The 22,307-nt window shown below is 36.6% G+C and overlaps 1 protein-coding gene across 3 annotated transcripts in view; it reads left to right on the forward strand.

Annotated features, from left to right (window-relative positions):
- Nucleotides 1-22,307, forward strand: part of LOC113228123 (zinc finger protein rotund-like) — a 285,092-nt gene that overhangs the window by 58,909 nt on the left and 203,876 nt on the right. For all 3 annotated transcript variants that reach the window (XM_026461303.1, XM_026461300.1, XM_026461301.1), the window contains exons 2-3: nucleotides 5,527-5,626; nucleotides 6,061-6,188. In XM_026461303.1, the coding sequence (XP_026317088.1) occupies nucleotides 5,527-5,626; nucleotides 6,061-6,188 (228 nt within the window). The remainder of the gene's footprint in view (nucleotides 1-5,526; nucleotides 5,627-6,060; nucleotides 6,189-22,307) is intronic.

The following is a 22,307-nucleotide window of genomic DNA, read 5'->3' on the forward strand; positions in this document are numbered from 1 at the left end:
ATTATATTATATTATATTATATTATATTATATTATATTATATTATATATGTATAGGTATTATTTAGGTGTGCATGCTACATCCTCGACCTCTTCGTCACTTTCCATCAGCTGCGATAGAGGTCAAATGCGCACTTAGTTTTTATATATAAAAAAGACCTATTTAGGGTGATATGTAAAATATATTCATAAAAGAAATGAAACTATTTTTTCGGATTTAAATCGCAGATGACTCCCGTCAACGGTGACCATGGGACCTGTAAAGGGCCCGAAATGTTGGTTTGTTTGAAAAGACAAATATAAACTATTTAAATCCAGGAAAATAGTTTCATTTCCTATGTGTAACAATCGCGAAAACCTAAGAACTCGATATATATTCATAAAACTATATATTGATTAGATTTATAAAAATGTGGATCTTATTTCCCGATACTGTAGAAAAAAGGTACTTATCATGTGAATCTAAGATCTATCAAGCCTTACTTAATGCTACTTAGTAGCAGTAGAGCTCGTTGGGAGAGGGTTCATCTAGGGAAGTTACTGCCTTAATAAACTTACCTATTTCTACCGCCAAGCAGTAACGTGAGCATTGCTGTGTTTTAGTTCTGAAGAATATTGGTGAAACTACATGCACATGGGACTTGTCAGATCATGGGACAAGGTGGCAGTGCCCCACAGATCTTTGAGATTGAAAGCCTTGAATGTCACTATTGTGGTTAGGCGTGTCGCTTACCACCAAGCGCACGATTTGTACGTCCCTTCAACTGATGTTATAAAAACAAATCTTGTACTATAAGAACTAAATGAAATAGCTCCATCTGCTCATCCCGTCAGCCCCCTTTTACCATCAGACATTCTGACGTACGGCGGGATATCATCCTTACTTTGTCGATATTTCCTTCAGGCACACTAAGCGTTTTTCATCTTTAATTATGCACACAGTCCAGGAATGGAGTTCCCAGCCTGCGACTGTGTTTCCGACTACATACAACCCGAGTATCTTTGTGATGCGACTGAATAGGTATCCTCTGCGCGAGCTCGTTCAATCGTAGATTCTATCTTTGCTCCAGTGCTAGGTAGCGGTCAAGAGCAAGTCCATTTTATTTAAAAAAAATAGCGATAATAGCCTAGTAGGAGAACGGCTGGCTTCTCAATTGAGAAATCGATCGAATCTCTGAAGCAGCATGTACTCTATAGACGTTGATTTCTAAGTTATATACATTTGTATGTTTAGTAAAAATATCTTTCGATATCGCTAGGAAAAACATTGTGATGAAGCATATCAAAGAAGGATTCACAACCTTTGAAAAGCCTGTGCTTTTGCTGGTTGATGATGGCCATGAAAAATATTCAGGTATCGACGTGATAACCTAGATTCATTATTACCGTACTCCGAAATCGCATTTTAAAAATAGAACGTCGAGAAAGGCGATAATAAAATTCTGAGATGTGACCAAATAGTTTTACACAACGACCCAGTTACGTCGGTCACCTTTATCGATTTATGTTTTTAAACTCCGACTAGCACTATTTTTATGATGCCATGCATTGACTTACAAATAAATGGACGACGGGGTCTAATACAAAAACCACGAAAAAAATGTCCCAAGTCAACCTATTTAAACGTAGTGACATGTAAAGGAATATGAAAAAGCTAAAACGTTTAGATTTTAATTGTAATGTCGCAGTACTGTCAAATTTTGCTTGCTTCGCTGTCAGTCGAACAAACGAAGACTACAGCGTGAATGACGCTCTGTATACGATTTTAACGCCCATATAAGTTCGGACATTTTTTAGCGCGGACCCGACATCCATATAATTGTAAGTCAATGATGCCATGTGACGGGACGAACAGGTCGTGGGCCTGGTGGTAAGCGACACGCCTATCCAAAACAGTTGCAATGCCTCTCAGAGCTTTAAAATGCAAAGATCTGAGTAACGCTGTTACCCTGGGTCTTAAGTTGACAAGTCCCTTGTGCCTGTAACTTCAAAACCGGAAAACAGTGCTGCTGACATTACTGCTTGGCAGCAGAAATAGGTAAGGTGGCAGTACTTAGTTGGACGAGCTCTTTCGCAAGGAGTTACATTGCAACTAAATTTATTTTCTTAGTTGTTTTTCATTGTTAAAGGTCTCTTCCCTGAAAATTTCATTTTGTTCGGTTTTCAGCTTCTTTCGAGGCGGTTAGAACCAAAAAAGCCAAATAGCAGCAATCGAGTTACTCGTGACAAAGTTTGTCCTACGAAGTACTGCCACCTTACCTATTTTTGCCGCCAGGCAGTAATGTGAGCATTAACCGGTTTTGAACACTAGAGGCTTCTCAACTTGATGTCTCAGAATCTTTACGGCTTAAAGTTATGAGTGGTACTGCATGTGTTATGAGTACACGTGATGCTTACCACCAGATACATGACTTGTTCGTGACGTCACTTGATAATCAGTCAATCGAGATGCCGATGGGCAATATGATCAAGGAAGCCGAAATAGTAAAAGACTATTTCTCATAAAAATGCAATCGTGGCATAATTAGAGTTCTTAAAGCCGAGTGGCCTAAGGAATGGGTACGAGATTTTAAGACCTTATTATGTAATGATTGCATATAATGCTTTTTCTACTAGTAAATAAAATTATGAAACAGGACCAATATTTTTTTTTTAATAAAATTTAATCCATTTATTAGTGTAAGCAAAGGTTGCATCACACAGCCTCTTCATATATTTAGACGAAAACCAAACAAGAGCTACAGAACAAAAAACCGAAGAGTTAGAATAGAATTTGGTCAAGTAATAAAGGCTATTTTAACTAATCATTTTTTTTATAAAGATTTATGGTCCGTTTGCAAGACTTTTAGGCCAATTTAACCAATAAGGAGGCAGTGTAGCGTTTGAGTAGCGTCTTAATTGATATTTTAATTAGCAAAAATACGATGTTCTTTTTTTTGGAAACTCATTATGGTTCTGGGTACCATATACAATAGAGTTTTGATTCAGAACAATAAAAAGTGCGTCTTTATTGATTATGAGTTTTATTTTGAACTCAAATCGTGAAAGCTGCATTCAGTTGAATCTAAAAATTTAATTTTTAAACTTAGAGTTACAACTCGGGATAAAATATCCCAAGTCCTAATGTCAAAGGGTCATGGAAGTGTCTAGAGTTCCCACAACTACCCATTTCTGCAGCCAAACAGAAATGTAAGCTTTACTGGATTCTGGTTTTGAAGGCTAAAGGTGCTGCTGAAATTACAGGCGTGCATTGGCAGTGCTCTTCAGATCTTTGCGATTTTGAATCGAGTGACAGTGCAACTGTTAGGGCCTGTTGCCGGTAGGTAGACGTATTGGTGAATACAAAAAGACCCACGAAGACAAATGTACAGCGACTTAGGTGTTGACGCTTTGTACACCGCGGCGGATTGAATAACTATAATCTTAGTATAGACTACTAAAAAAAACCGACCTCAAAAACGTGGAAATACATCCATTTGCCAAGTTTTATTTAAATATCCCCTAGTTCGCCACTCTACGGAGATAATAAAAATCAGTTCTCACGACTCAAAGTATATTGAGAGAGAAAAACACCTTGAATAGGACAATAGCAAAATCAACCATTAAAATAATTGCTCCTTATAATAAAAATTAGGCGCTATTTATAAAAATGAATCTTAATGCGTGAACAGCCCTTAGAGGTGGATGTTTTTCTTCAAATACCCTCTTTCGTCTATAGATTTTTCGTAGATTATTCGTTATTAGAAACGTAGCTTATTAGACGATCTTTTCTTAAAATCCATTATTTTACTTGCTATTATTGTTTTAAATTACTTAATCCCATGATTCGTCCCATGACGAACCTCCATTTTTAACCGACTTCAAAAAAAGGAGGAGGTTCTCAATTGGACTGTGTGTTTGTCTTTTATTTTTGTACGTATGTTACGCGATAACTCCGGTATTTGTGAACCGATTTTTATGATTCTTTAAAAAGAATCACATCATTAAGTAATTCGTCAACAGTCACATGATTAAGTAATTTAAAACAATAATAGCAAGTAAAATAATTGATTTTAAATAAAAGATCGTCTAATAAGCTACGTTTCTAATAAGAAATAAATTTTCAAATTAGATAAAGTTGAAGATAAAAGCAATATAGAAATAGAAAAATATAAAACTAAACGAAATGGGTGAAGCTATAAATATGTTTTGAATTGGCTATATACTTAAAATATATATAATAAACCTCGTAAAAATCTCAAATCTTAATGTTTTTGCAGCTTTGGTCCAGGCACCTCCTAATCCAACGATAGTTCCTAATAATACCTAAATAATTTTAACTACTAAAGAATATATTTATTTTTTATTTCAATTAAATGATATATAAATAGTGTTAGACTTTAGTGAATTATATATTTCTAAATAAGTGTTTTAAGACATAGTGCCAATAGAAAGAATCGTTATTGGCTTAAACGCTGTCCGAGGAGCCAAAAAAAACATCCGTGTAGAAGAAAAAAATGTCAGTAACGCTTTCGAATACAAACATTTATAAGAGCGCGATGAATTTGAAAAGAGAATACCCAGAATTTAATTCTGATGAGGGTCAGAATAAAGATCAACACGACAGCAATTCCAGCGAAGGCAATTCTGAAAGCAGTGACTTGGAGAACAATGGGCCTAATGAAGAAGTAACTCCTCTGGATTACACAGAAAATGCATTAGCGTTACATCCAGTAGCGGATTTGATAAAAAAAGAGTTCCTACCTGAATTTGACTTTAATCCATTTAGAAACCAAAACTTAGCTTTTAAGGATGGATTTCAAAATCGTTCGCCATTTCTTCTGCCAACGCAGTTGTACAAGACATTTTTGGCGAATCTCGGTAAACGGAGGAGAAATGTTGCGGATTGTTATTCTTTGTATCCGAGGAACATGTTTTTGACAAATAACTTGGGGTTGGAGGCTTCGGATGATGAGAATGGAGAGACAGATTCTGCTGATGAGGTAATTTGTATCAATATGACGCTCCGTAACTCATAAGATTTGTTTTTAAAGTTCTAACAAGAATTTACAATTTGTCCACACTGTGTCATAAGACCTGACATAGGCAACATTAACCAGAACTTTTCAGATATTATTTAGTTTTATGATATCCTTAGGTATTTTAGCAGTAGTAGACCTTGTGAAAGAATTCGTCCAGGGAAGGAAGTGCTTTGAAGAATAAAGGTGCTGGTAAAATTACAGGCACATGCGACTTGTCAACTTATGTCTCAGTGTCAGTGACCCTTAGATCTTTGCAATTTAAAGCTCTGAGTGAAGCTATAACTGTCACGGGTAGACGTGTCGCTTACCACCAGGCGCACGGATTGTTGGTTCCGTCACTTGAATCATAAAAAAATCCTCACTATTCTACTACGATGAACTCAAGCACAACGGTTTGTCGCGACTCGAACCAGATTATATCGGTTTTCTTTAGACTCTCTTTGCTCTACGTTTTCTCTTCTGTCATGTACACTCAGAACAGTATCATAACAAAGTTGTTTGTTCCAGAAGACAGGCGCGTCGTCAGCGTTCGTGTGGAGCGGCGGGGGGGTCGCAGCCGGCGGGGGGCAGGAGCAGGCCGCCGCGCAGCCCGCCGCCGTGCCTACTGGTCAGCTTTTCTTCTATATCTAATGGAGTTATTGTAGTAAATAGTTTATTTACAATATGCGTAGCCCGTATAACATGCATTATGCGATGTAATAATATTAAGGCATTCAAATAACTTTGCATGAATATCATAAAGAGTCTCTTTTCACAAACCACAATAATTATACTTGGAAATGAATCAATTTTTTCGGAACATAAGGATCATTTGTAAAGGGGTCAGGGTCCTTTAAAGAGTCAGGGACCTATAAAGAGTCAGGGACCTATAAAGGGTCAGGGACCTATTCGCGATTAAGTTCCAAAAAACTAGTTTCATTTCCAATGTCTAACAATCGCAAAAACCTGTGAACTCAATTTACCATTATAATTCCTTACAATTCGTTATGGAAACTGTATGACTTTCATACAAAAGTGTGTGACTCATGTTGTATGGTACAGGCACCTCGGGCGGCGGCGGCGCGCAAGGCCTCGTACACTGGATGTCCGTCATGGCAGAGCATATGGGAGGGGGGCACCACGACCCCTCCCACTACGCGCTCCCCCCCTGGAACAATGGTGGTGTAGACGTGAGTATTAACTATTTTTACCATTTTGTATTGATTATTGTAGATACGGTATACATATATGCACAATTTGTATATCTGATAAGACAATCGTTAACATTAAGTGATGGTTATTGTAGCGAAAAACAAGAACGTGTATCGGGTGCCGACAATGAGTGAGCCAGAAAAAATATTCTTACAGAGTTTACTAAATAAGTTACGTATGTATATAAATACTCGGACAAGCCGCAGAATAAAAGTATGTCATGAAAAGGACGCCAAAAAGAAGACAAATTTAGAATTTGAATAGAGAAATTAAAAAGACACAAAAAGATTTGTACTTACTTTGCTACGGTTAGTATTATTTGAAACATTTTTGCAATCATATGAATCATTCACATTGTTACAAGTTCTTTGATCGAATATTCTAGATTTAGTTTACTAAAAATATCTAGTAACAACTCTCGCTGTTACTAGAAATGAGTGATGAAGTAGATGAATGATGATCATAAAGGCGTTGGACAAAAATATTTTTTTCATATGTAAGAGAATAACTGAAATAAAGCTGCAAAGCTAGTTATGCAAAAATCTGGCCATCGGTTCAGGGTAGTTGGTTTCTCTTCCAAAATCCCGAGTACATTCACTTCTTTAAATTTCGTCCCCTGGTGTACCCAGCTTGTCCGCATCAAATTTAATCTGGCTGAGTGAGTCATTACTGCGTTCTGATTTTGAAGGATGTTGATGAAACTACTATATCTCATAGCTGCAGTGCAATGCAAATGAAATAGATTCGAAGCTCTATTTTAAAATGAATTGATTTAAGGCGTGTCGCTTACTCGGCGCAGAATTTGTTCACTTCGTCACTAAGAATCATAAAAAACCTTAACATTTACACGTGCTGAATTGGACTTAGAAACGTCGCGTACACGTGTATGTCTTCCACTAAGAGAGACTTCTCCTTCCTGTCCGTATCGTGTCAATACAACATGTATTTTTCTTCCACTATGCCCACTATCAGACGTCACTTCCATATCCAGACCTTTTTTGTCCATGTCATCTTTCACACCATCCATCTATTCCTTGGCCTCTCCCCTTATCCACATTCATACCTAACACTCTTCTCGTCACATGAGTTTCTTTTCTCCGCATGACATATCCATACCACTCTAACCTATAACCTACTCCTCATCTTTTCCGTCCCTGGCGCCACTTTCAAACTTCCCCTGATGTATTCATTCTTTATCTTATCTTTTCTCGTCACTCCACTTATCCATCTCAACGTTCGCATTTCAGCTGCATGCACAGTTCGTTCATCCTCCCTTTTAATTGGCCAACATTCTGATCCATACGTGCGACAGCTTTAATCAAGGTCTTTTATATTTTCCCCTTTATTAGGTATTAAGGGGTAGGAAGAGACTATGAATCTCAGTATGCTTTTTTAAGTTTTTTTTATTAAGATATTTTATCTCACTGCAAAGTCTTTCCCAAAATCTTCCACTGCTCCCTTCTCCTTCTCAAATCCACCAAGATCCAACGCCTTCTCGGCTGTTTCCGCCGACGCCTTCCATCCTCGAGCACCAAAGGAATGGACGACATTCGCTCACTTCTCGAGTTGCATCCAGCTAACGTGTCCCCCCAATCCCATAGGCTTGTTACTACATACTATACTAATATTTATTATAACCAAGACGCATAAATTTTGTAATATCAAGTTTATTTCTCGGACCTGCATTTAATGGCGTTCTGAAGTTACAGTTACTGCTTTATGATAATTATCTCTTCCTGTAGCAATTAACGACAGTCTCTTCATTATACAAGCATTATGTTTGTTGTTTCCCCCGGATTCGTCTGTGGAAGCCGTACGTAACACTGATGATATTTTTAGAGAAATTGAAGATGATAGAAGAATAAAGAAAGAGACAGTTGGTATAATCTTTGTAAATGCCAACAAAGTGTACACTTGAACTTAGATATGACCGTTCGTCAAAAGTGCTTTTATTAAATGAAAGTTATATAAATATACCTTTTTTATAATAAAACAAACCAACGTCAAAAGTTTGTGAGAAATATCTATCTGGGAAGTTTTATTGAAAACGGTTAACGATAAGTGGTTGAAGTCCAATAAACGTAATTTATTCCGTAATTTGCTACCCTTATTAGAGAAACAATATTTTCTTCAAATTATGAGATCAATACTGAGGTACCATCTATCCAACAAAAAAGAATCAACCAAATTGGTTCACAAATCGTCTAATCGTTGTAACATACGCACAAAAAATATATAGTCCAATTGAGAATCTCCTCCTTTTTTGAAGTTGGTTAAAATATGATACGACCTCTCCAGAGCGAATTGTGTATTTGCGGAATTTTATAACGGTCCTATTTAAATATAAATAATTATAAAAAAATCTACCTTAAAAGTTCGTGGATTTACTTCTATTTGCCAAGTTTTATTGAAATCGGTTACAGAAACGTATGGATTTTTAGTCTCATCCTTATTCCACGCTAGGTCCCCCCTATCAGCCGCCATTTTATACTCACACCTTTCTTATCCATGTCATCTTTCACACAATCCATCCATCTTGTCTTTGGCCTTCCTTTCCCCTTATATTCCTCCACATTCATACCTAACACTCTTCTCGTCACATGACATTCTTCCTTCGGCATAACATGTTCATACCACGCTAACCTATTACTCCTCATCCTTTCCGTCACTCATTCTTTGTGTACTCATTCCTTTCTCGTCACTCCGCATAACCATCTCAACATTCGCATTTCCGCTACATGCACAGTTCGTTCATCCTCCCTTTTCATCGCCCAACATTCTGATCCCTACAATATGACAGGTCTAATCACGGTCTTGTATATTTCCATCTTTAGCTTAAGGGGCATTCGTCGATCGCAAATAGTGCCTGTGACCTGTCGCCGTTTTATCCATCCTGCACTTATTCTGTTCTTAACGTCCCGGTATATCTCGCCGTATGGACTTTTAATATTTTCTTCAAATTAAAATGCAGAGAAGTACCCTCTTTCCAACAAAAAAAGAAACATCAAAATCGGTTTACAAATGCCGGAGTTATCATGCTATAATACATACACAAGAAATACAATCGAATCGAAGACCTCCTCCTTTTTTGAAGTCGCCTCCTCCTTATTTGACAAGACATAACAAAGCCAATAATAGGCGAATACATTACGTCAATTAACAAATCCTTTCACTAGATAGCAAGCATCATAGTGTATGCCATTGATACGATAAGAAGAAGACGGCTGGTCGAGCTTCTTTGTCTTCGGGCAGGAGACAAGCGTGATGGAATGCCTCAGGTACCGTGTTATATACCGGTACTTTTATACAAACTAGTTTGTTTACAACACTACTTGTAAACACACGCACACCTTTGACTAAATTACAGTTTCTGATAAGTGTAATTGTATATTCGATGTTGATTGCATTTTTAGCGTTAACAGCGTTAAGTTTGTTAACCGTTTCGTGTTTTTTTTTAAATTTCTGAGTACATAAGACTGTCTCAACCGTTATGTTTGTTTTAATGGTCGTAAATTTGCAAATATGTTACAAAATTACCGTTTTTAACCGAATCGACAATTTTTTTTGTCTGCATATTAAGCGATAAATAATAATTACAGGCACATGGGAATTTTCAACTTATGAATCAGGATGACGGGCCCAGTGGTAGTGCTCCTCAGATCTTTGCGATTTAAAGCTCCGAGTGGCACTGTAACTGTTATGAACAGGTGTTTTACTCACCACCTGGCGCACGATCTGCTCTACCCCTCATTTGATATCGATATTGTAAATAAAGTCACCAATAAAACAAAAGTAAAATAAAAGTTTTTAATCTAATCGAAGTGCCTACAAATCAGATCACACATCGATTAGAAAAAACTCTACACTCAATTTTTTTCTCACGTAATATTGTGATTTGCATACGCATCTGTACATTTTGTAGATCATTTGTTATTAGACAACGAAATTTAATAAAAGAATTCGCGTTACGTATACTAAATAGACAAAACTTGTTTAGTAATTCTGAACGCATCATTACCAAGTTTCGTACTAAAAAAAAAATTAACTAAATATATTCAACCCTTATTGCTTAGGAATAAAATTTAAAACGCATTTTGGGAACTTGAATATAATTTTAGCATTTTTAAAGTGCTCAATTGAAAGAAATTTCGACGCCTGTGGCGTTGCAAAAGTATGCAAATTATTTTTTGACAACCCTATTTCCTTGCTCTACACTTTATGCAAAATACTATCTTATGCGCAGCTTTCAAGACTAAGTTTTCTGTGATAATTCACTTTGAATATTTTGCGAATAATTTTTAATTTTATACTGTTAAATAATAAAGCACATTTATTTTTCTTAAATATTCGTAAAGATATAGTTCAACTATGTTAAGGATGACAGATTAGGTAAATATGTAGACAAGTACACTTGAAGGAATTAGGATGATTTTGATTAATTATTTCTAATATTTCTTCGATGTATTTAGTTTTGTTAGGTGCAGCGTTTTTGCATAATACCCTGAGAACATTTCGGTCTTTTTTATTTAAATATTGTGGTCATTAAATGAAGATTTTTTTATTTAAATTGCATACTTAACGATATTGGGGTGACAATTTGTGAGAAAAAATATGGATATATACATAATACGACTGTCTCCCACTGTCACACACTACACACTAAATATTTTTTTAGTAGGATTATAGAGCTCCTTGTGAAAGAGTTCGTCCAGGGAAGTACTGCCACCTTACCTATTTCTGCCACCAAGCAGTAATGTCATCATTACTGCGTTCCAGTTTCGAAGGGTAAGGGTGCTGGTGAAATTATAAACACATGAGACTTACGAAATGAAACTATTTTTCAGGATTTAAATCGCGTTTAATTGTTTAAAAAAAACCAACGTTTCGGGCCCTTTACAGGTCCCATGGTCACGGTTGGCACATGAGACTTATCAACTTATGTCTCAGGCTGACGAGCGCAGCGGCCGTGCCTCTCAGATCTTTGTGTTTTAAAGCTCTGAGTGGCATTACACACATTGCACCAGGCGCACTTTTTCATCCCGTCTCTTGATATCATAAAAAAAATATTATTCAAATATGGTCCGCGATCCTAATACGGATTTCAACAAATAACTTTGTTACTTGGAACTAGAACTTAAACTAGAAACACTATCGTGATAAAACCACATTAATACGTGATTTTGTAAAAACTCCGGTTGATTGCGTTCTGCTGCTTATCACATCGGCTGATTGCACACGGACTTTAGGGTTCTGTGGTGTAATAAAACTCCGCATGCGTTTGGTCCGCTGTTGTGTCTTCAGTATCTTGCTGTTAGGTATGGGCTGGTGGGCCTTGACCCCCAGCATTATGCTCTAAACTGGAGGTCCTTTGAGATGTGGCTGAACAGACGTATGCTTGGCATATCGTGGTTATAAAAAATCACCAATGTTGATGTTCTTCCTCGAATGAGAAAAAAATTGGATATACTCACAATTGTAAAGGAAAGGAAGCTGCAGTATTCTGGCGGGGCAATAGATACCGGATTATTCAACTAATATTGCAGGGAAAAATACAAGGAAAGCAAGCAAGTGGCAGGATGAAAACCTCGTGGTTGAAGAATCTAAGAGACTGGTTCCATCTTAGCACACGCTCCCTCTTTCGTGCGGCAGCTTCAAAAATGAGAATTAATGGTCGCAACCTTCGTAAAGATGCGGCACACTAAGAAAAAGGTGTAATAAATACTCCAACATACACATGCAGTGTCATTTTTGAAATTTGTGCAAATGATAATGTTGTTAGCCTCCCAGGACTGTATTAATAACATCGTAAACAACAACTTTTGTTCCATTACTTTTAATAATTCAACTGATTTTGCTTTCATACAAAAATAAAAAGATTTACATAGATCGCTCTAAACGGTAATAACTCTGTGCAGGACGGGGATGGGAATCGTCGAGGAGGACGCTTGCACGTTTGAACTTACTACCAAATACAGTTCTAGAAAGTGCCAGATATGATAACAGTTTGATAAATTTGTTATGTTTTGTAAAAAGTTATGGAACAAAACGACTTATCCGGAGAACAAAGTCCGATGTGATTATATAGCGAAAAAAGGATAAATACATAATTTCGTTATTCAAACTGAGGCCTGTGGAAAGGCGTTTTGTGAATTTTTACTTCTTATTCCGTTTCGGAAATATAAAATCGAACAACAGTCGATCTGACATCCACAGCGAAGAAGAACGAACGAAATGTACTATATCCTGAGAACAAGTAGTCTTGCTCATGCTCATAACCTCGTATAATAAATACATCGCACCTGCGATGAAGTACAGCTATAGAGCCACGCCACACGTTGCGTTATGATGGCGCGGCGTTGCGACGCCTGAGCGGTAACGCTGCGTTGTGCTACATAATGCATAACGCACACACTCATAGCCCCGCACTAGGGAAACCCTGTATCCCGGGTGCCGTGGACACAAATACAGACAACCGCAAATTACAGCCAAACTCACGAGAGAAATTAATATAGGCCATACGAATATTTCTCTTGGCTCGGGAATCGAATCCGGAATTTCTGCGTGGCAGACTGACATGGTACCCGTCACGAAGGCAGTTAAATATATGTAAGTGAAATTAAACATACATAGTATGTTGAAACGGTGCGCGGACACAGTTGAAAGGTGTGCAGCATTGCGTAATTAAGCGACGTTGCTGCATTGTACGTGTGGCACTCGGTGCGTTGAAATCATAGCGTTTCGACGACGCGACGCACCGTCAGCGCCCGTGTGGCATGGCTCTTACATACCAAACATCTTCATCTTTAGATAAATACATTATGATCAGTCCTTTTCTCAGAGGTGTAGGTATATACACTCCCGGATACATAATTCGAGCCACCTCGTATCAGTATGAAATGCCCTATGAACGACGACGAACAATGTTCGATTGATCAAGAACTACCCTTCGCAATTTTGAAACTAGTATATTCGTATATAGTAAGTCTTTTACATGAGTCCTCGTTGGAAAATTGCACTTGCAAAACCAGGGGAAACCTTTTTCTTCGATGATAACACTATTTTTGTATTCTAGCCCCTATAATGCAAAATCGCGAGGTGGTTCGAATTATGTGTCCGGTAGTATATTACTGATCTCCATTTACGTCAATTTAATGGTGACACGAATAAAATTGCCATTGTAAAAAATTATTCGACTATTTTCCATATGTTTTCACAAAAATCACAAGTTACTGTTAGTATATATCCTCCAACTATGCAAATACTCGATTTTTACACAACAGCTATAACAAATTTGTCATAGTACATTTTAATTTGCGGAACCCAAACGCGTACCCCAATAAACGTCACCCCACACCTGTCAATACAACGTTTTCACGCAAAGATCACGCGAAAATTGCGTGCGCCCGCGCGGGAAAGTCACGCGATTACCGCTTGTCAGTTTAACCGTTCATTAAATACATGATTACGTTAATTTGTGGATACATGCTAGGTTCAGTTGATTGGATTAAGATTGCATATATGAATTAGTTAGTTGTCTGTTAAACGATAATTGTTAACACGGTAGGTACATCATTATTTGCCCGTAGTAATGAATACAAACAACCTGTATCATTTAAGAATATATACAACCTGAAGTGACTTTGGTTGATCCCGCATAACAGTGAAAGTACTAAATTAATCGAATATAATATATACCGTGTACAATACGGTGTGAAAACACAATTCTTAAAAATTTTCACAATAAAAATAAACAGTACAGAACTAAAAAACCGACCTCAAAAGTCATTCATCACCTAGTTTGCCACCCTTAGAGGTGGACCCTTGCGCTTCGAAACTGGAACGTAGTTAATGCTTACGTTACTGGTTTGTGGCAGAAATAGGTAATATATATTTTATATACGTGAGGTTTTATGACTCTCCTAAAAAACATAAAAAAGTTGACAACTAATTTCGGTCATAGAATCTTTAAACCTTCCTCGTAAAAAGTTGTTTTAATTCGCAAAGATCTTATGGGCATTGCCACTGCGTCCGTCACCCTGAGACATAAATTGACTAGGCCCATATACCTGTAATTTCACCAGCACTCTTACCCTTCATAAACGGAACGAAATGGTAGAAATAGATAAGGTGGCAGTACTTCCCTGGACGAACCCTTTCACAAGGAGCTCTACTGCGACTATTACATTGCACGTGTGGCCTTATTACATACTATACACATAAAAAATGAAACTTAAATTGCACAGCACTGATTTTCAGCCAGAACCTTCCTGACAGGAACTAGGGTCTCACGTTTTTGTAACAGGCAATTTATGGAACAAAATTAGTACACACCTTGAATTAAGCTATTTGAGGAGCGCGAAAGTAGACAAGAAAATAAAATAAAATAATAATTTACACAACAAAAACCGATAGCGATGGTCGAATTTAAATTTCCTTAGATGATAAAAAGTGGAATAAAAAAAGAACAAAACAAATGTTTGAAATGAGAAAAAAAAAAACAAAAGCACAAGTTATCCTAAACAGAAACTTACAAAGTAGCAACACTCGTAACCCCGCTCCAGAGACATCCTGTATCGCGGGTGGACACACACTTAGACAAGCACAAATTACATTCAAACTCACGAGAGAAATAAATGTAGACAATACAAATATTTCTCCTGACCTGGGAATAGAACCTGGGACCTCTGCGTGACACGGTAACCATCAGGCCACCGAGGCAGTTGAAATGAATGAAAGAAAACAAAAACGAAACAGGTACGTCTTTAATGTCCGTTACTTAATAATAAAAAAAAGTTTTTCATCCAAATTGCATGACAAAAAAGCCATCCCATAAGCTTCAAAATAAAAATTTCATTGATAACCTTAAGATTGTATATTATTTTAACAAAAGTTTTTTGTCCGTCGACTGGTCGATTCGCCCCATAGGGATTTGCACAGAAGTCTCATAAACTTTTTCGCATTTTTTTTCTCTTTATTATTTCATTATTGTATGGAAGTCATCAAAATATCGTTAACAGGGTGCCGTACAATGCGTATATTGGTTATCTTTTTGTCATAACTCAAAAAGTAGATTTTGCCGGCGACTTTGTGATTTTTATTGTACAATACTATCGTATCAATGTGGTATTGTAGATTTTTTTTATTGCTGATGGCTTAGGGTGACAGCCCACCTGATGATATGTGTGTAATATACATCTTTTGTAGTTAAAGAAAGGGTGTAAAAATATAATACAAGTTATTGATATATCACCATTTTAAATGATGTAGAACTACAGAATAATATTGTATGACGATTTATGGAGAATAAAAAGCAATTGCTATTAGAAGTTCACTTTTTGATTTCACGTACCATAAAAAGAGATTGTGGATAAACCTTATATCTTTCATAGATTTCTCATACATGGCGCTACGGCTAAAAAAGTCGTTGAAAACCATATACAAAGATGCCACAACAAGCACATAGAAAAGTTCGTGAGGTCCGCTGGTTCGTTCCGTTGCTTAGTTGGCATAGCGTCTGGCACACTGAAGACGTCGGTTCGAATCCAGCCGGAAGGAATTTTTTCTAAGTGTTCTATTTTTGTATTAATAATTATAACAAACCACATTGCCTGCAACTGACATTCAATAAAACACACATCGCGTCGCGTCGTGTTTTTCAACTACACCGCCTGGCGACAAGCGAGTGACGATGCTCGCATTAGTGCGCCGGGATCACAGTATGGTCGGCGTCTGACGCCTCACGACGCCCAAGTGACTTGCGTCGACACTCGATTCCATATTTGCAAAACACTAATTTGTACCTTAATAATGGGAAAATAGAGATGAATATGCTATAGGCGAAAAACATAACGCGTCGCGACGTTCCGACTCTGCGCCAGTGTGAGTTGAGCCTTACTTATATCTTCCATTTTTTATAAACTAATTACACGATATTTATATCCGTATAAGATTTTGTGATGATATTGATAAAATAAAGAATAAAGAAATAATACCTGTTCGAAGAAAAATAAAAACATAACGTATATTAACTGCCTCTGTAGCTGAATAGTTACCTTGCAGGTCTGTCACGCAGAGAGTCTTGGCACAGACCACATAAATACTAGTAATAGACTGGTTAGCGGGTCTGCATTACCTAGCTTAGGAACAGACGTTCATATGAGTGTCAACAGAGCGTCAGTCGGCGTTCAAATGTGATACATGATTATTTTGTGGAAAAAACAGAATTGTGCCATTATATCATGTCGCGTAAGAAGCCAAAGTTTAAAAAATACTCCGGGAGTGATTTCATTTCATCGGTAAGTACTAAACCTCTGTATTTTCTAATATTTTGAACAATACAATACAATAATTTCGAAACAAAACTATTTTCTTGCAACTCGGTAATAACAATATACATTAGTTGCTAGCCATCGCCGCCGTCAAATGAACAATTCGAATGACGCTCAGTGTCCGCGTGTTGTAATCAAATTATCGATATGTAGAAACTCTGTATTTAGAAACCCGGTTTTGGTTAAGTTCATCATTTTTTTTATTATAACGGTACCAATGTGTAAACATAAATTGTTTACAGATATGTAAACTAACAATTTGATTACTTAAATGTTTGATCCCGATACTTGCAATAGTTTTTTTAAATTTTAAATTTAAGTAAAAACGATATATAGATAGAAAAAAAGGAAATATAGATAGAAGAGGTACAATATCGATAATATTACATTACACGTAAGTTCGTGGAGTATGAAATGAAGACTTTATGAGATTAGAGATTTTCTTTCCCTTATCTTCATGATTCCTATCTCCCTACTTGCTTATTATACGTCACCTTCATCCATTTGAGTTCTTAGTTTTATCACAGGCATGATTTACAGTTGCAGTTTTTGTATTGATTTTTTTTTTAGTTTCCCGCCGGATCCTTTTTAAAGAAGAAATGGGCTGAAGCAACAGGTAATAAAAGCTGGGTACCTACTAAATGTAGCACCATTTGCTATAGGCAGTTTATGACATCACATTAAATTATTATATTTTAATAACAATCGAAAAATTCATTAAGAAATAAATGAGAATGAAATTGGTTGATCACGTGGACATGAAACTCAGAGTCGCCTTCACAAATTATAAGACCACATCTAAATGTGAAAACATTTCTGAAGCATTGTCAGTTATTTTTGGTCAAGTTTTCATGAAATAAATGATTAGCTTCTTCGCCTTCGGAAATAAGTATCTTCATTTTCTTGACAAGCTCGTCGACGCTATAGGTGTAGTCATGTTCAGCCAGTTCAGAAAGAGGTAATTGTTGAACAAATATATCATATTTCAGGGAGAATAAAGATTTTTATGATGTTTTAATATTTCAACCCTTCCAGTGATCGGATTGACTTGAAATGTAGTAGGTTAATGAAAATACGATGACAGTATAATAAATCATCAATACTGTGATTGTAGCATGTAGCTACGTATACGCACATGCCTGCGTAGCTAATATTAAGTAATATTTGCGTGTAGTAAAACCTCATGTGTATTTGGTAACAAATGTGTGTGTGTAAAAGTCAGCAACGCTAGTTCTCGAAGAAATTGCTTTAAATGCCGTTTCCACATACTCCGTGTTTAACCTTAATTTTGCTAGGCATTGCTTTATAGCAAGTATAAAGCAATGCCTAGTTCAATATTCCGTTAGTTATGAAACATAATGTCGATATCAATTAAATGTCACATCCCTGTCCGTAGATTGTGAACTTTTCGCTTTTGTTCCAAGAAGTTTATGTCCATAGGATTTTTAGCTTTTATGTGACTAGTAATAATAAAACCTTATTAGATCCGAATAAGTTTCAATTTTTTTTACCAAAACTTTTTTATTATTATCTATTTTCGTTTGATAATTTATACATAGGGCGCACTATAAGTTTTCGGAACTGGCCACTTACATAAACAATATTTAAAAAGTAATTACAAAATTTGAATACGGAACTCTTTGGCTGTAGAATACAGTTTGTTTCATCTGATTGTCACTTGTTTTTACATTATGGCGTCATTTTGGAAATTGGTTGTCTACATCACCATGGATTTAACTGGTGAAAATTTTCGAAGTATGATTTTCTACGACTTTAAGTGTAATTTAACAGCTCAGCGGAGCTTCGCTCGGCTTCATACTGCTTGTGGCGATGAAGCACCATGCAAGACGACTATTTATAGCTGGTTTGTAGAATTCAAACGTGATCGTATGAATCTCAGTGACGAATTTCGTGTTGGTCGCCCGTCCACTGCTGTGAACAAGAAAAACATCGGTGCTGTGCGCCGTGTGATCAAAACCAGACAGGCATGTGACATACCATGAGATTCGGGCACCTTTAGGCACACACAATTTGACTCAGTCTCAAAAAACGGATCGCGTCACTTGGTGCAACGCCATGCTTACCAGATTCAACGAAGGGGCGTCAAATTTGGTGTGGGACATAGTAACAGGTGATGAAATATGGATTTATGGTTACCATCCCAAAACAAAGCAGCAATCGAGCGGTCGGAGCCGAAACCTACCAAAGTGGCGCGCGTGCAAAGTGTCTCTAAGCGGATTATTGCTTCTTTTTTAATAAAACTGGGCACGTGGCCACTGTTGCTGTGGAAAATCAAATGTATCGTGAATAGTGGTTGGTGCACGATCATTTATTTGTCGGAAGTTATTGACAAACTCCGTAAAAATAACCGTAAACGCCGTATCATCTTGCACCACGATAATGCCAGTTCTCACACGGCCAGACAGACAAATAAATTTTCGAAGGTGAACAACTTTGACTTAATGAGCCATCCCGCGTACAGTCCCGACCTGGCATCTTGTGACTTTTATTTATTTCCAAAAATTAAGAACCAGTTACGAAGAATATTTTGAGAAACAATAAATTCATTTCTCACCATTTATAGTATTTTTTCTTACTTATTCCGGAAACTTATAGTGCGCCTCACGTAACCAATCAAAATTATGTTATCTTAGTACTAATGTAAGATTACGTATTCAAATGTGTGCGTGTGGCGACACGGGTATTGATACAAATGTTGCTTGATGCCATTTCCATTCTTTTCTTTCTTCCGTGGGTCTTGGGTTTAGAGATGGGCAATGGGTTAAAACCCGCCCGGGTTTTAGCCCGATAATATGTTAGCATCAGTAGAGCTCCTTGTGAAAGAGTTCGTCCAGGGAAGTACTGCCACCTTATCTATTTCTATCATCGCGTTCCGGTTTAGAAGGGTAAAAGTGCTGATGTAATTACAGGTACATGGGACTTGTTAACTTTATGTCTCAGGATGACGGGCGCAGCGGCAGAGCGCATAAGATCTTTGCGAATTAAAACAACTTTATAAGAGAGAGGTTTAAAGATTCTATGAACGAAATTAGTTGTCAACTTCTTTATGTTTTTATAGGACAGTCATAATATAATCTCACGTATATGAAATATATCTTTTGATATTATAAAAATTAAAAATACCCGATGCCATTTGAAGTTGTATAGACTCTTAGCACCGCGCGCACGACTTGTTCGTACTATTATTTGTTATAATAATATCATAAAAAAATCTATTCGTCATAGTTATCGTTTAAGAAATAAATCTCAGTCAATCAAACCCACAACCATAGTTATTCATGCAACATTATAATCACTTTCTCATAGGAAACTATAGCAAAGTCATTGAAACGTTAAAAATGGTTTTGCAACAAAGAAAATTAACCGTCTGTCTAATATCTATAACTTCTTAATTACTGTACGTCAAAATCAATTATGCACGATCGGATATTTGAATAAGATTTATTCGCCAGTCGTTTGTCAAAACCGCTTAAGGGTATAAAGGTCGTCTATTGTCTCCCTTACCCTATTTTTTGTTAACACGATTTTTATTTCACCATTCATTACTGCTCTAGCACAGAGTATTTAATTTTTTATATTAGTTGAAAACTAAATGTAACGCGTTTTTTGAAAGTACAGTCGTCTTTCTTAATTTAATTTGTCTTGTCTCAAAGATTTTATGCCTGATTTCGCACGAATTACTTTTTTAAATTTTATTAATCGAATTAGGTCCAGGTGTGTATTTTCGATGTGAAATTTTAGAATATTCACGCCTATTGGATTTGATAGTAACCTGAGGCAATTTATTTGAATAATTGTAGAAAAAAAATTTATTTGTAGCAGAGAGAAGTCAACTGTCGATTTCAACCGATAGTAAAGTTATCTTACTATAGTGTAATAAGGACCGATATATATTTTTTTAATTTATTATTACAATCGTGACTATACGAGTGGATTTAGAAAATCCCGCAATCATGCTTAAATAGGAGTTTTCAAATATAAACACTTTTAACGTAGGGTTACTTGTGGCTTTATTACATGCCCAGTTCTGTTTGTGATTCATTCTTGTATACTTAAATAAAAGTAATAAGTACCCAATAATAATGCCGCAGACATTCATAGCCACGCACTAAACTCTCCTGTAAAATTTGTTTTTTATCGCTACGGTACACTAAGTCCACGGTAAAGACTCGTCATTATATTTGCACGCGTCTAATTCTCTATTAGAATCTACAAACTTGTGGGTCGCAATTTTAATTAATTATATAGTAATAAATTCAGATTACTTAATTTAGATACTAAAACTTGCTTTGCAAAGTCTATTTTAGATTATTAAGGCGATTGACCGGAGAAGAAACTGTGAAAATGAAGAAATAATCAGAATGCTAATAGCTCTTTATTTCGTCTCAATAAAACATAAAAAAATCCAAAACAAATGACAAACCAAAACAGACATTCTGTCAGTCCACCGCCTGCTAGCCGGCTATACCAAGCAGGCGGCGTCAAAGGCAAGAGAAAAAATAGTCAAGTCAGTTTTGGTCAGGACGGTCTTGGTCAGATCAGTCTTGATCAGGCCAATATCAGTCTGTCGGATCATAAGTCACCTATGATATAGCTGAATTAAGAAAAAATAAAAGGTCAGGAGGAGAAGAGGTCAAATCTATAAAAGTCAATGCGAGAGTTGGTGTCCCAGTTATAGTCTTTACCTCAATAAAATAAACATTCATTGCAACGCCACAATACATATATATATCTATAACACAGACAAGCACAACAAAACAAAATAAAAAATAAAACAAAAACAAAAAACAACATAAAATAAGACAAAACTGACAAAAAGCAAAAAACCAAAATATAACGACTACAAATGTTGGACTGTCATTTGTGCGGTTGTGGCGTACGCAAAAGGACTTCATTCAGCATAAGCCACTGTCTTAATTTACTGTGGCGCTGGTTTTCAATACGCCCTGAGCCGAAATGAGTGACGGACGTGTGTCGCGAAATAAAAGAATTTAAAGCTCTGAGTGGCACTACAACTGTTATGGACAGGCGCGTAGCTTATCATAAGGCGCAGGACTTGTTCGTCACGTCACTTGATATTACATAAAAAAAAGATGTACTTTAGTCAATCATACAAAATTCTCATAAAAGATTAAAATAAAAGTCTAAAACGAATAATTTAAAAATACATCTAAGTTTGCACATCATTTTCGTACGGAGATATCTCTCTCTGAGTACTACAGAGAACCTGGTACATTTTGGTATTCAACAGAATTTGATATGCCCAGCGGTTTAACGACACTCCGCGCTGCCCTTTGCCATCAGGTGCTTGTCTATGACGGGTCTGTGTCAAATTTTCCTCAAAAGAAACATGCCTCGTCTTAATACAATAACTACGCAGAAGAACAAAAATACCAAAAGATATCTAAACCCAATAATGCAATAAAGAAAGGCTAATTCCTACAGTCCCCTCCCAGTCTATAAAACAGCTATAAAAGAGTTTGTTTACAGCTCTTATAACACAAGTTGTACCTGTATACGACCTTTGGGATTGTGTACGATTGCTTTCGAATTGTGTTAGAAGGTATAAAGATTGGACCCGTTATTTGATTTCCATTGTATACAAACCCATTTACGTTTCACTGATATGCATAGGTTTTACCTATAGAGAGGATTTAGTCCCAAGTTCTTTTAATAATAATAATAATAATAACGCACACCCTAATAGCCCCTCATTAGGACAATCGTGTATTGTGGGTGCCATGGACA

This window comes from Hyposmocoma kahamanoa, unplaced genomic scaffold, assembly GCF_003589595.1.
Source record: "Hyposmocoma kahamanoa isolate Upper Pololo Valley unplaced genomic scaffold, ASM358959v1 224, whole genome shotgun sequence".
Taxonomy (NCBI): domain Eukaryota; kingdom Metazoa; phylum Arthropoda; class Insecta; order Lepidoptera; family Cosmopterigidae; genus Hyposmocoma; species Hyposmocoma kahamanoa.